The following is a 15452-nucleotide window of genomic DNA, read 5'->3' on the forward strand; positions in this document are numbered from 1 at the left end:
TAGTTAATGAGGGTTGGATTGATTCAGATGGAGCACTACTGAAGGCCTAGGTGTGAAATGCACGGCCCGCCACTGCTATATGGAACACAGAAGAGGGGTTGCAGTGTCCATTGATATTCGTGTCAATGATCAGTATATCTCATTGGCTTAAATAACACAGCCACGCTCCTCTCTAATGGGTGCTTAAAAGGCACATCCATGCTGCCCTCTAGTGGTAATATTAAAAAACATAGCTATGCTACCCTCTAGTGGTCGCATTAAAAAAAACGTAGAAATGCTGCCTTCCGGTGGTCGCTTAGAGAAACAAAGCAATGTTTCTTTTCATAAGCTTTTTAAAATGCAGGCTCTCCTCCACAGGTTACTCACAGAACATTTTACATTTTTACTGTTTATTGTATTTTGTGTATTGTACCATTTTTTAAAACTGAACAAATAAATTGTGAATGTAAATGTTTACATCAAAACATTATAAGAGTACATGAAGAAATTAAGAAGAAGCTCAAGACCCCAGCTCATGCTTGTGTTTAGTATTTGAGGAATTTTTATTTAGGGCCTAAATAAATATATACAATAATTAAAAATGTTTAGCTGTTGAACAACGGCATGTACAAAATATCCCTTAAATAATTTTTCAGCTTTTTGGAATCAATCAAAACATATAACAGCAGAAGATTACAGAGTAATTCTACCCTTTAGTGTACAGAACCCAGCAATGCTGCCCTCCAGTGGTCACTTAAAGAATAGGTTAACAAAAAAAGCAATAGATTTTTTACAATTTTTAACTTTTAGAGTTCAAACATATTTTTAAAAATAGAATAAATAAAGTGAAAGTAAACAATAAACATAACAGCTGACTTTTCCATAAATGTTCTATTAAGCACAGACTTAACATGAAGTGCTGACAGCATAAAACATGTTTTTTGTTAAACTTATTAAGAATGCACAGCAGAAATGCAAACATAATTAAATAACAAAAAAATGTTAGATTTTTTTTAATAGAGGCTAAAAGTACATGAATGACATCTAACTGTGGCAGAGCCAATTTTTGGAGGGAGAGTACTGGGTCACCCATTAACCAAAGGTATTTTTACCTGAAAACCAACAAATCAAAAGTCAACTGTAACAGCAGAGAAAAGATTATATTTGACAGTTAAAACTGATATTATCTATCACTGACGCCAAATTCAGAATGTTTTTGGTCAAAAGAGAATCAAGTCAAAATGTGCAGTGATCAATTCACCCACTCAGGTGTTAGTCTGCAGGAAACCCCAAACATCAAGCTTTCTAGCAGCAACAGTAAATGCTGTGCAGCTTCATATCTGTTTGGTTAGTGCTAAAGTAAAATGAAACCATTAAAAAGCAGACACTCAATCGTCATCAATTAGTTTTTCTGCTCCGTTCTCGGCTTGTCTGTTCCCGCTGTCCTCCCCGGCCTCTTCGTCTTCATCTTCAGTGTACGAGAGGGACTGGCTGCTGTAGTTAATCGTGGTACGAGAGAGGTCCACCTCGATGGGGAAGACGTCCGCCTCTTTGAGGACGGCGTAGCACTCATCGTAGTAATGGGACATGCCAGAGACGAAGCGCTGCAGCTGGAACACGATGTCCTGAACTGCATTTGAGGAAAGGTCACAGGTCACCATGGCGACACAGCAGCACAAGCTAATGCAAGAGAAAAATTTGACATTTAGGTCATATTAGAGAAAGAACACCAGAACAAACCATGTTTCTGATCCAGCAGCTCGATCTTCTCCAGGACGTCCTTTCTCATCTTAGCAAAGCGAGCGCGAGCTTCCTGTCGACACCTCAGGATCAAGCGGTACTCGTAGTTTCCTGTGCTGACGCGATACAGAGGTTCTCCCATGGCCTGAGGAGAAAGGCTTTGTTGTTCACTTCCATTTCTACCTCTATACAGGCCTCTAAAGAACTCTCAAGAAATAACTTACATTTTTTTTGGCAAAAGAAAAAACAAACAAACAAAAACTTTCTAAAACTAATACCTGCTTTTTCACTTTTTTCTAGTCCATGTAGCTCATTCATGAAATAGTAAGTGACAGACATGGAATCACTAGTCAGTCTGAACCACATGTCTCAATGTCAGTGTCCGGGGGCCGGATCCGGCCCTCCGGATCATTTTATTTTATTGTTATTAATGGCCTGATGTTATCTTATGCGTATTTCTAACTTTTTGACCAAATATATTTTGTATGGAGAGTAAAATATTGAAAGTTATTTAAGGTTTAAGTTAAGATTCATTCTGGAATAATATTCCTGCCTTTTTATTATTTATAATTATGTCAAAAAGTTAAAGTTTTAAAAATTGGCACATTCAAGCGTTTTGGACTATTTTGGCATCTACTAAGATTTTTTAATGCAGTTTTGGAGTTTAGCTAATATTTCAGCTACATGCTAGCTGTTTTAGCTAATTTCATTTTTAGTCTCATTTGGCATTTAGCTAATATTCCAGCTGGTTTTTAGCTTCGTTATTTTCAGCTATCATGATTAGCATATTCAGCAGTCAAATACTGCTTACATACTAGCATTATTGCAGGTACTGCTATATATCTAATTCATAATTGTGCTAAAAAGTTACAGTTTTAAAAATGTTGTTTTAGTTTTCAATAAATGTTTATCCTGTTCAGCCCGCGACCTAATTTGAGTTTTGGATTTTGGCCCCTTGTGCGATTGAGTTTGACACCTCAAATCTAAACACACTGATGCGTCTTTAAGCATTTTTTCACAGTTTCTTTTATTTTTTCTGGATAAATTTCATCTTAAAACAGAAAAACTAACTAGAAAATCTCCTCACGAAACTATTTTAGGTTCGCCAGTGTGATTTAGTGTCAGTGGATTTTCTGTGAAAATAAATTGAACGAAATAGTTCAACAAAAACAGCAGAACATTTCTGGAAAGCAAAGCTCAAAATGAGTTAGAACTTCAGGATTGTTTTTAAAGGACAATTATGTTCATTAAATGTTATCGCAAACAAAAAAGGGAAAATACAGGAACATATTTAGTGGCAACAATTGTTTTTTTAGAGTGAACATTTAGTTTTAATGTTTTACCATTACTGTGTTTATCAAACAGACCAAAATCAGAAGTGAAATCTGGTCTTCAGCATTTCTCACTGGAATACTACAGTAATGTCATGAATACTTACAATACTGCTGTACTCTTCATCATCCATCTCCTTCACCTTTAAGCAGTAGGACTGAAATGAAATGATTTCATGCAGTTATGAGCTGCAGCGAGTTATGTAAGAAACACTCATGAGGAGGCCTCACCAGGTATTCAAACTTCACGTCCAGATACTTGCGGATGGTGAGTTTGGTGTCAGGGATGGCCTTGTGAAGGTATGTGTTCAGATCATGGAGCATCTGGGAAAAGATTCAGAGGAAAACAAAAGATATACAGTTTAAAAGTTTGGATGTGAGAGGAGGAATAGAGGAATTATTTTCAACAAGTGAGTGTTTTTTGAAGAATAAAATACAGAACAGGAACTTTCTTAAGACCTGAACTCTTTGGAAGCTTTTTGGAAAAGATTTTCAAGTATATTTTTATCCACAGAAAGCTTCATCTTTAGAACTGAGTTCATAACAAAGTTGTAATAAAAAGTTGTTCTCAGTCCAGTCTGTGGATTTTTGCTCACAAACCTCCACAGTGATCCACAGTCTCACAGGACTGAGGGGTCTGTTTCTGGTGCTCCAATCACATCAGTGAACCACACTTCTGCAGGAGCTTTGTAAAGAACACCTCTCCTGCTCAGTGCTGCAGCTGAAGGCAACATTCAGGTCATGCTTACAGGCTTGATGGTTTTTAGCAGCTGGATGCCGTATTTCTCGATGTTGCGATGAGCGTCTGCAAACTTCACAAAAGCCTCGCTGGCTGCAGCCTGAGGCTCTCGCACGCCGATGACTGAGAAGACGTCTCCAAAAGCTGAAAGACAGAACGGCCACGAATGAAAGCTTCAGCAAACTGACATCAAAGAAAGAAGGAAGCTGGAAAAATTACATTTTTTGTTTAAAGGCTCTTAACATTAATATAATTAAATATAATAAGATAAATGTTTAATTTGCTGCAAAAAAAAATTCTACCTAAAAAAAAACAATCTTGATCTATGAACAGGAGAATCAACTCTTCTTCTTTAGACAACTCATTTTATGTTGATTTTAGAATTATTAACTCAATTTCTCCACAGAACTCTACTTTTGTTTACTTTTTTTGTTTATGATTATTAAGAATATGTATTAAATATCTTGTTTTGTTTTTTTGAGTTTTCTTCAAAGATGTGCAAGTCTTTGACATCAATTTAAAACATGAGATCCTATAAAAGAGAATTGGATAAATGTTCAAATAAAAGCTTCTTTATGTAAAACTATAAATGTTTTAACCAGCAGAAAGAAGAAAGAAAGCATTTTATTTGTTTATTGGTGATACTAACCTCTGTGAGTTTGAGAAAGCTCAAAAAAGGCTCGCAGCAGCCTCTTGGTGTGCTCCATCAGCCCTGAGGAGTGACGTCCAGGAAAACATTTACCCTAAACCTCGTCAAACTCAGTAATAATGACGCAAAGTAAAAATATATTTTGATAATATTTATGAAACATTCATGAAATGATGTAGCAAAAACTAAAACGAATTTTCTTCACTAAGATTGTTTACCTTTGTAGAGCTCTGCTGTTTTCTCCAACTCTTCCAGTCTTTTTACTAACCCATCTACACAAAGAAATCAGCATTATTTACACTAAAATAATCTGACTATAAACTCTGAACAGATTCAGCATGGAGAACATCGGCCTCACCGTTACAGAGAATAGCTCTGCTCAGTCCCAGAGCGTCTGCTGTGCCGGAGCTTAAGTTCTCCACGAGGCGATGTTTGACTTTCTTCAACACTAAGAACAAAAGCACACTTTCACATTACAAGACACAGACGGTTACACAAACTGCTCTCTGATAACAGCAGCACTAACCTATATCCAGAGACTTCCCCTGTTTGGGGTCAGCCTGCAGCTTGTTGTAGTGGATCACTGATTCTCCCTGTTAAGAAAAAGCAAGTCAATCTCACTGAATATGAATAAATGTATTATTATAAACATATGCAAATGAAACATATAAAGAGTTTTTGTGTTTGTGGAACAGAACTAACTGATGGTGTGATGTGTGACGTTCACACTGCGGTGTTTGTTCTGAACACAAACGCAACATAATCCTCTGAATCCCACTCTGAACCTGCTTTTATCTCATCATGCAGGAAGTTGAGGCATTTTTGGGGTCTGAACAAAGCTTGTGAAAACCACACAGCCCTCTGAACGGATGACATGAGGTCACGTGCTGCATGCTTTTGTTCTGACCTCTTTAGGTCTGCCTGACTGGACAGTACACCCGTCTGCTGCTCAAGCTGGAGGCTTCACACCAACTGCTGGGCTTGAAAGAGTGAGTTTTCTTCCGCTTATTTTTGTAGTTTTCTTCTCTTCAAACTGCAGCTTGAAACACTGAATCAAATAGAAGATTTTTCTAATGTTTTTTTGAATCCTATACTCTTTTTCTGATACTTTGATTTATTGAATATTTCAGCTGAAATGTTGGTGCGAACAGAAAATCTTTACTGAAAAAGATGCTAATTTAGCAAAAATGCTTCTATTCCTAATATGGGTCTGTAGCTTAAGTAAATGAAATAACTAAACTACTAAACTCATGGCTAAAAGTTTAACTTAGTACCAAAGAGCAGGTAAAATTCTATTATTTCAAAGCTGTTACTTTTACTGACAATCTAACGTGGGGACACAAGTTACCAAAGTCTGTCCAAAATATAGTTTTCAAGGTAATGTTTCATTTTATATTTGTAACATATCCACAATAATTGTGTTTCATTTTATTCTCCAGCATCCTCAACAGCAAATTCATCTTGACTCAGTTTGTCCATTATATGTTTGCCAAATATATAAATGTCTAAAATTTGCTTTTTTTGTTTGTGTTTTTAATAAAGCTGCTACTATGAAAAATCTCATTTATGAACGTTGCTTTCACACATCTATTTCTGTAGACTTGGTTCAAGTGGGCAGGAAATGCTAAGAATTTTTCTACCTACTTTTGATTCGATTTGCTTTTACAATTGAGATTTTCACAAGCAAACCAAAGACTGAAATGCAGAAAACAGCTGGAAATAAATCCCACAGTTCTGCCACTGGCTCACTTGAGGGCAGTGAACCAGAAAATAGAATAAAGAATACTCAATAGTACTTTGATAGTACCCGAAGTCCAAAGTTTTCATACTTTTAAATAAAAAGTTTGTTTTAGATCTGTCATTTCTGTGTAGCATTTGCTTTCTTGATGCATATTTTAGAAATGTAAAAAAAGGCAAACTGTGACACCGTCATAAAATCTGAAATACCTGGACAGCCTGAATCATCTTAGCCACCTCCACCTTCGTTTTCCCTTTCACTGGTTTCCCGTTCACACCAGTGATTTCATCTCCTGCTGCCAGAGTCCCATCCACAGCTGCGGGGGTGTTATCGAAAACCTGTGAGACAATTTATCAAAAACCTGTGAGACAATTTATCAAAAACCTGTGAGACAATTTATCAAAAACCTGTGAGACAATTTATCAAAAACCTGTGAGACAATTGAAGGGTACCAACTACACCGTTTACGTATTGCATAATCTACTGTGAGCAAAACAAAATATGCAAAAAAATAAATAAAATAAATAAAAATAAAAAATAGAGCAACATGAAACAATGTTTATTGGTTTCATTCTGTTTTGAAAAGAGAAAAGCACTATATCAAAATGAAAGCATAATTTTAAAGACAAATCATATATCTCCACACACCTGGACAATGTATAGACAAGGACAGTATTGTGCTCCACCTCCTATACTGATGCCAATAAGATTATTAGCATCTTTCTTTAGAGTCACGGTGCCGGGAACAGTGGGGATTCCCCTGGAGAGAAGAAAACAAGTCACTAAGTTGGGGTTTCCTAGATGATCTGTGGGAAAATCATCTTTTTCTTCATCTTCTGCATTGAGAAATTTGTAATGGCAGTCTAGTTGGAATCCAGGACTTTAAATCTAGAAGAATAAACAAAAACTCACAGTTTATCCTCCTCCAAGTCATAGTCCATGTCTGTGAACATTACAGGACAGTCTCAGCTGTCCCCGGAAAGCTGAAAAAGTGACAGCAGCTGTTATCTGCAGTTTTACCGAACGCAACAATTAATTATTACAAAACAAATGTGGACAATTCATGACCATTTTTAATAAGGTCCGTTGTAGATTTGTGATTAAAAACAAATATATCTATGCGCCAGTGTTAGACAAGGTCAGCACTGCAGCTGTGTTCGTCAGAGAAGAGAGGCTAGGAAGGCAGCGGAAACAGCTGGTCATGAAAACTAAATTCAATACTTTAAACTGGATATAATGACGAGTAAGAAGGGAACCCAAAACCTCAAATAACAGTATATATATTGGCAGAATAGTGTTTTATTTTAACCACCAGACTACATGAGTAAAACAATGAAAGCTTGCTAATGTTGACTCATTTAGCCGCTAGCTCCTTTAGCCTCCTAGCAGGTGCAACAGAAACGTCATTCATTTATAAACAAGGTTAATAACTATTTACCTTTACAAGTCTACAGTAGATCCTTCATATATCTGTGTCGCAATCTGCTTTTGAGATTCGGCGGTATTTTCTTACCCCAGACCAAACGTCTCGGTTTGTACTTTCCTTGCGGGGAAAAAAAATACTGATGGTTCCTGTTTACCTTATTTTGTCACTTCCGGCAACAAAACGGAAATAGTTTTATAAAAGGTGCGAACTACAATTTTAATGCGTTTACATCACTTTAAAATGTTTTTTTGTTTGTTTATACTTTTAACAATATCTATTATTACCTTATAAAGGTTGTGTTGTTTTGCTTTAATATTTAATAAGTCCTCTAGCGAGTAGTAAGGTAAAATGAGAGTAAATTTTAGTTTAACGATTGTCAAATATATATATGAAGTACTTTTATTTTATTAAAACACATTTTCTTTTTCTTTTAGCTTGAATTGTAATAGTTTTATTTGAGGAAGCTATTCTAGACCTTGGTTTCTTGGTTGTTTCTGGCTGCCAGGTATTCTCACTCTGCACACCTGAGCTACTTAAACATACAAGGAAAAAAAGACAATTATTATATTACACGTTTCAGTATCCTAATCAATCAATCAATCAATCAATCAAATATACTTTATCAATCGCCGGGGTGGGGGGGGATTACTTCTAATCAAGAACAATAATCAAAAGCTTAAGTGATTAAATTGAGTTGTATTTAAAACCTTGATAAATAAATGTAAAGTTAATCACTTTGTTGTCTGGCAGGAAGGTATTTCAACAGCAGAATGAGTATGGTAAGACTGCACTCTTTTATCCACATCGGCTGCATGTTCTAAGTTTTTATTTTAATCTTGTCAGTTGATAAAGATCTATTTTTATTACACTTAAATTTGTTGTCAGGAACTCGAATTGAAGAATGTGGCTCTGACAGCTGGAGAAAAGCTGAAAGTGAAGGGAGAGATTCTCCATGATGCTGAGAGGTAATCCACCTCATCACACTTCACAGTAATTTTCCAGGTAAATTTAAAGTTATTCAGTAAGAAAATGAAAGTGATGATTTATTTGTGAAACAAGTTCCCTAATTTTAGTCTAAATGGTATTCTAAAGTAGGAATCATTTAGATTTGTTATTCAACCAGATTCCAGATCGATCTCGGTTGTCACCCAGAAGACTTGGCTCTACACTTTAACCCTCGTTTCCATGACGATGCTGATGGTGCTGTGCTTGTCTGTAACTCAAAGACTGGTGGGTGCTGGGGTGATGAAAAACGGGAAATTGACAATCCTCTGCAGAGGGGCAGTGATGTGAAGGTGAGACCCTAATGCTGGGAAATAGGTCGTGTATTTAATCAAATTAGTCGAAATGTGCTGTATTGTAGTTGTTTTCACATATATAATGTGTATATACTTTTGGTCTAAAGGATAAAATACTTTTCTTTTCTTTTTAGATTGTGTTAAAACTATCTGGAGACATGTTTGAGGTGGAGCTACCTGACGGACATGAGGTCCAGTTTCCTAACCGTGCTGGGATGGACGTCATCACCTACATCAGAATTACAGGAGATTTCAAACTCACAAGTTTTAAGATCTGCTGAGAGACATACATCTATAGTTGTCTTGATGATTAAATCTGAAATGTGGGTAAAAATAGTTAAAACATAGATTGTCTTGTTACAAATGCATCCTAAAATACTAAATAGTTTAACTCATATACATGGAAATAAAGTTGCATAGTTATTAAAAATGTGAGTCTTGTTTCTTATTTAAGCATAAAATGTTAGAATATTTTTTACTATTAACCCACTTTCTGCAGCTTCTACAACTGGCTTTGAAGGAACATCTTACATATTTTCCAGACATCTGTTGAAGCATAAAAATAGTCAATAAGACTGGGAAATCAAAGTGGACAGCTATTTACTTATTTAAAACAAAATCACCCACCAAAAACTACGCATATGAAATATACCGAACCTACTAAAACTATAATTCTCTTTTCTGACTCTGAACAGGAAAATGAACAGTTTGATTGATGCTTCCTCAAAAATTGTCATGTGACATGATGGCTGTTTAACTGAGCAAAATACAACCCAACAAAGTTGCTACAAGGTGCTGTTGATCCATAAAATTGAAATCATAAGTACTAATCTAAAAGTGAAACAAAACTGAAAAAAAATACATATCTCACAACAGTTAGTATTTGAAGCTGTTTTTTCAGTAAAAGAGAGACACGAAAAAAGGTTTGGATAAATATTATTCTGTGGCCTGGGCAAGATTTTTGATGATGAATAAAAAATAGGAAGAAATGAATTCCAATAAAATGTAGGCTCCAATATCTCATTAAAACATTTTAAGATGTGTAAGGAAACAAACAAATACAATTAATTTTGTTTACCATGGGATGAATTTGCAGTCCTGTGCTCATGGCCTCAACATGTCCTGAAGAAGGGCCTGGTATCAAATATATCTTTTCAATGTGGCATAAAAAGGTGATTTTGCCACTTGGACAGAATTCAGGCATAAGCTTTAAGAATTTGCTGTGGGGCATTTAGAACAATGTCGATTCCAGCTTTGTTGGTTGAGATGAAAGAGTTACCTTTGCAACTAAGACGATTGAAACTGGGTGTTTACTACTAGGCTAGGGTGGCACGATACAGTCATGATTTGGCTCCAAAATGTCTTGTTGACTGTTGGGAGTTTGAGGGTATCCATAAGAAAGTTCATTTTATGACACATGTTGCGCAAGTGTTAGAGTCTATGAGAGTACAGAGTGACTCTCTGGTTGGGCTGGTGTGGCCTCCAATCCCTCCGTGATGCCTACCAGAACCGGATGTTAATATGGATCTAGGAAAAGATAAAGGGATTGAATGTCAGTGGTTGAGCTTGTATCTTAGTGAACAAAGGGAGGCAGTAAAAATATTCACTGATGGGTCAAAGGAGAGTGGGTCACATAAGACTGGGTTTTGGGGTGTCTGTTGATGGATTGCAGGTCAGTTTGTGTGTCAGAGTGACAAACTGTCTTTCTGTGTTCTCTGTTGAACTTTTAGCAATATTATGGGCTTTGAACTGGGTGAAAGATCACATCCATCCACATAAAATTATATGCTCTGACTCATCAGATGCCTTGATGGCCATTCAACACAGGGACTCAGAGACACGTCCTGACTTGATTTATTCAATTTTGCAGTGTCTATACAAGGTGGAGAGTTTGGGTTGCAGTATTTTGTTTATCTGGGTTCCAGCACACGTTGGGATTGAAGGTAATGAAACTGGAGATGCTCTGGCGAAGGAGTCCCTTTCTAAAGATAGTATTGACATAATACCTTTGGGTAAACACGAGTGCTTTAGTATATACAAAAAACATCTTGATAGTCAGTGGCAGAGGCCAAAAAAAGAAAAGCCAACCGGCTCCATACTCTTGCTATTAAGATGAGGTAGTGATCAGCAGAGTAAAGCTGGGACACTGGTCTGGCTGAATGCTTATTTACAATCAACAAGCATGAAAGTGGACTTTGTGATTGTGGGGAGCGAGAATCCATTACTCATGTCGTTTTTAGTTTTAATAAGTATAGGGCAGAAAGGAGACATTTTATGAAAGACGAAGTGATTTAAACATTTCCACTTTTTCATTTCAATCTGTTTTGCCATTATGCATTTCTGATTTGATTAGGAAAGCACTCCTTAATTTTCTCCATGAAACTGGTTTGTATTTTAAGATTTAGGCAACTTCTACTGAAAACTGTGGAGTTTGTTGGTCTGTATGTTCAGTTAGTTGATTTGTCCTCCTTTTTAAAGCTTCAGTTACTTTGACCTCATTTAAGGAACCATTTTTATTTACAGAAAGAACATTTTTTCAAAATAAATGTAAATTTTTGGCTGTCCTTTCCTTTACTGCTTGGTCCACCACATAATGGTGTCAGTAGTGGGATCAGCGGTTTAAGGACAGCTTTTTTTCCCCTCTCCCTGCAAGCCTTTTTTTGTGAGCCATGAACAGAGGACGAAGAACCACAAGAGCCCAGATTGAAATTGCGGACCCCAGCAATACCAACATGAACAATGAATAGGAAGCTGGAGATTCAGGAGCTGGTACAGGTACTGAGGGGGAAGAGCCAACCTTGCAACACCTCACTTGTATTCTACAGGCTTAATGGGACAACAGGAAGCCAGAGAAAGGAGACTCCAAAAGGAAGCAAAGCAGCAGGAACACAGGCTGAAAGGTCTGCAGCATCAGTTCCAGCTTTTACAGATGGAGGCCCGAACTTCACCTGTCCCTGATTACACCACATCAGTCCCTGATCCACTTGAGGAGTCTGGTTCAGATGATCGGCTGCCACAGGTCATACACCAGCCAGAAGTGGCACAGCCAGTAACTGCTCTGCCTTACTTCTCTATGGATCCCAGGTTGGAAAAAGTAACAAAATGATGACATTGAACATTTTCTAATAAGTTTTGAACAGCATGCAAGTGGGTGTCACAATGGGGGGGTGGGGTAGGTGACATGGCCAAGATGAGCAATTCAGTCAGTCACCACCTCCACCACCACTGTCCAGATCAGCTGGGAGCAGGGCACAAAAACAGACATAACCAGGCCTGTACGGGAGATGGACAACAGTTTATTTGGTCCAAAGGTGAAGTCTTTAAAGGCCTCGTGCAGTGGCAAATTTTTTTTTTAAATTTAGAAAGTCAATGGAACTTGGAAAACGAATCTGATAAAAATATTCACTTAAAATGATCCAGCGCGATTTTATTGATCATTTTATGGTCGTGCACAGCTTTAAATTTGAGCGATAGGTGGTGATGGGCGGGGGCTGCGCGTGACGTCACTTCAGGGATCCCAGAGTGTAAACAATAATGGCGGACGGTTTGAGAAGCGACGTAGACCACGATTTAGCGGATATTTCTTTGGATGAAAGTGATGACCCTTCATCAAACACGGAAATTTAACGACACAGGGTTCCGAGGGTGTACAGCCCTACCAGTTTGAACCGGAGGTTTCCTCATCTGAGGATACAGGGGCTTCGGATGACGATGGTGAAAGCTCATACACCGATGGCGCCGAGAAGACGATCAAACTTGACTATTTCAATTCAATTCAATTCAATTTTATTTATATAGCCCAAAATCACAAAATAATTTGCCTCATTGGGCTTCAAAATACGAACAATAGTTAAAAACTAAGACTAAATAAACAGGTTATCCCTGCCCTTAGACCCTCCCTCTCAGTAAGGAAAAACTCCTTAAAAAACCTGAGTCAGGAAAAAGGAAGAAACCTTAGAAGAAACCTTAGGGATTCTTCTTTTATTTAGAGGAAGTAAAAGTGTAACAAGGTTTCCGTAGGTGAACCTGCGGAAGGATCATTACCGGAAAAGGAAAGGCGCCGCCGCTGCCGCGGAGCGTCCTTTGTCGTCCTCCTCCAGGGCCTAGGCGGACGGAGCCCCCCCACCCGGGTCTGCTGCTGCTGCGGCGACGGGTGGACTCGCTCCCCCGCCGCCCTCTCGGCCTCCCTCGCCCACGGGCAACCAACCCCCGCGCGGGTCCTCTTTCCAGACGGCCAGTGGGGTCCTCCTCCGCCCCGCGCGGAGACCACCCCCGCCGGCCTCACGCCCCCGGGAGGGAGTAAAAACCCTTCGTGCGGGCTCGGATGAACCCACGCCGCCCCCCATGCCCGGCCCGGGGCCTCGGAACCGCAAACCCCCCTCAGCGCGGCGGCCTCACCCTGGCCGTCCGGCGCGCGCCCGCCAGGCGCCCGTACACCCCCCGCGTTCCTCCTCCGGAGGGCCGGGGAGGGCCCAAAGCCTGCCCCTGACCGGAGAGCGCCCCTCTCCTTTATTGAAACGGGAAATTCATGAAGGGAGACCCCCTTCTTCGGCACATTACTGCACCCAAATACCACCCTCCTATTCACCATTATCCCGTTCGAATCCCCAAATCCACAGCAGTCCAAATTCTATTATGTTAAGTAATTCAATGCCCAGAAAGTCATCACAACACTAGCGGATCTAGCTGTATGCTCCTGTACTGACGTCACACGACCTATGACCTACTTATCGGTGGCTGCACAAAATCTGAGCGACCGCGCTATCTTTGAACGCTTGAAGAGAGTGCACGGGGCCGCGGGTGACAAAATAATTATACAGGGGTTCATTTGTGACATAAATACTAATGTTTTATTACAGTTTACGAAAAATCATGATTTTGACCGCTCGAGGCCTTTAAAAGTCCTTCCTGCATTCAAGTTCATGGCTGTCCATTGGGTGGAGTTAGAGCCAATAAAAGAAAAAACTGGTGCCTCAGTATTAAAAAAAAACAAAAAAACAAAACAACAGCAATAAAGGGGAAGATAAATAAAAGCTTTAGTAAAAAAAAAAAAAACAATAGAGGGCAAGATAAATAAAAGCTTTAGTTAAAAAAAGGTAAAACTTCATAATAAGATTCCTTAACAAGCTTTCTTAACACAATAACAAGTATGTTCTTATAAGGTGTTAGTAATAAGCCTAATAAACCTAATAAGGCTTATTAAATTCCTAAGTTAAGGCATTTACAAGCACTATCAATGTGTTAATATGATGCTTATTGTTACATTCATTGCCATCATATACGAGGAACAAATTGTTAGTAAGTGTTAACAAGCTTAATAAGAATCATTAACAAAACTTTTTAACAGATTAATAAGCCTTATTAATGTGTACAGTTCTTGTGAGACATTTAATAGCATGAGACTGAGCATAGGGACATCGGCTACCACACAGCTGTCAGATGGCTCAGCCTGGGAACAGTGCTAAAAAGAGTTTGGGACCTGAAAGCAGAGATTTAAGAGTTTTGTGAGGAGAAAGGCAAAGACATCCCAGAGCTGTCAGATGCGGACTGGGTAGCAGATTTTGCATTTGCCGTTGATGTGACTGCACTGATTAATGAACTTAACCCCAAACTGCAAGGCAAGGGCCTTTTTGTTCATGAAATGCACAGCCTGGTGAAGGCTTTCATGAGAAAGATGCAGTTTCTTTCAAGCCAACAGGAGAGCAACACTCTGACTCACATGCAAACCCTGAAAGAAATCGCACCATCAGCTAATCAACTCAGCAGGTACTCATCCATGTTAGGAGCATTGCATGGTGAGTGGAGATTTGAAGATCTCAGAACAATCGAGGATGAAATGAACATGATTTCCTCTCCCTTCACCTGCAGTGTGGGTAATGCCGCCAGTGATGTTCAGTTGGAACTCATTGACCTGCAGTCTGATGCAGTTCTGGCAGAGCAATTCAAGTCCGTATCTCTGGTGGATTTTTACTCTTCTCTCAATGAGGAGAACTTTCCAAACATGAGGAGACATGCTCAGAAGATGTTGGTTCTCTTTGACTCTACCTGTATGTGAACAAACATTTTCAATGATGAAGTTCACAAAATCCAGATATAGATCCTCTCTCACTGATGATCATCTGTCAGCTGTGCTTCGCATCTCCACCTCAGACATTCAACCGGACTTCGATGCACTTGTTAAAGCCCAGCAGAGACTAGATTTCTCTCACTAAGCAGGAAAGAAGAGCTTAAAAGTACCACATAAAGTGGTTAGACCACAAATGTAGACACCAACTAGCAGTGAACTGGGGCAATTCCTTTGGAAGCCTTTTTCTCCAAATCACAGTTCAGTGATGTTCAGAGACAGTTCAATATGATGTATCTTTCTTAATGAGCACAAAAACAATATTGTGATGTTTTTAGGATGCTAGGAACCTTGACACAACTTTCCAACAGTATATTAAACTCAAAATGTGTTTTAGAGTGAATGTGTTCATTAATATGAGTCACAAATGGTAAAATGTTCCCGTTTATTTTACCATTGTTTTGAGAAATTTAATTGAATAAATTACA

General features: G+C 38.6%; 2 protein-coding genes across 5 annotated transcripts; one reads left to right on the plus strand and one right to left on the minus strand.

The window, feature by feature from the left end:
* Positions 1-518: 518 nt before the first annotated feature.
* On the minus strand, positions 519-7757 carry pick1 (protein interacting with prkca 1). 2 transcript variants are annotated; one of them, XM_024272806.2, is made up of 13 exons: positions 7690-7757; positions 7089-7159; positions 6825-6936; positions 6386-6514; positions 4965-5031; positions 4797-4886; positions 4657-4710; positions 4439-4501; positions 3800-3933; positions 3282-3374; positions 3158-3208; positions 1720-1864; positions 519-1609 (listed from the first exon to the last, which is right to left on the minus strand). In XM_024272806.2, the coding sequence occupies exons 2-13, from the start codon at positions 7127-7129 to the stop codon at positions 1368-1370; spliced, it is 1221 nt and encodes a 406-aa protein (XP_024128574.1). In that variant the 5' UTR covers positions 7130-7159; positions 7690-7757; the 3' UTR covers positions 519-1367. The 2 variants fall into 2 exon arrangements, with proteins under 2 accessions (XP_024128574.1, XP_024128573.1); XM_024272805.2 differs by having other exon boundaries at positions 7615-7752.
* On the plus strand, positions 5160-9324 carry LOC112146802 (galectin-1). Of its 3 annotated transcripts, XM_024272807.2 has the most exons (6): positions 7808-7945; positions 8037-8107; positions 8353-8381; positions 8488-8567; positions 8726-8897; positions 9035-9324. In XM_024272807.2, exons 3-6 carry the CDS (start codon positions 8373-8375, stop codon positions 9179-9181), a joined length of 408 nt encoding a protein of 135 aa, XP_024128575.1. In that variant the 5' UTR covers positions 7808-7945; positions 8037-8107; positions 8353-8372; the 3' UTR covers positions 9182-9324. The 3 variants fall into 3 exon arrangements, with proteins under 3 accessions (XP_024128576.1, XP_024128577.1, XP_024128575.1); XM_024272808.2 differs by lacking the exons at positions 7808-7945; positions 8037-8107 and adding an exon at positions 5160-5427; XM_024272809.2 differs by lacking the exons at positions 7808-7945; positions 8037-8107 and adding an exon at positions 7699-7803.
* The last annotated feature ends 6128 nt before the right edge of the window (positions 9325-15452 follow it).

Source organism: Oryzias melastigma, linkage group LG8 (genome assembly GCF_002922805.2).
Source record: "Oryzias melastigma strain HK-1 linkage group LG8, ASM292280v2, whole genome shotgun sequence".
In the NCBI taxonomy this organism is placed as follows: domain Eukaryota; kingdom Metazoa; phylum Chordata; class Actinopteri; order Beloniformes; family Adrianichthyidae; genus Oryzias; species Oryzias melastigma.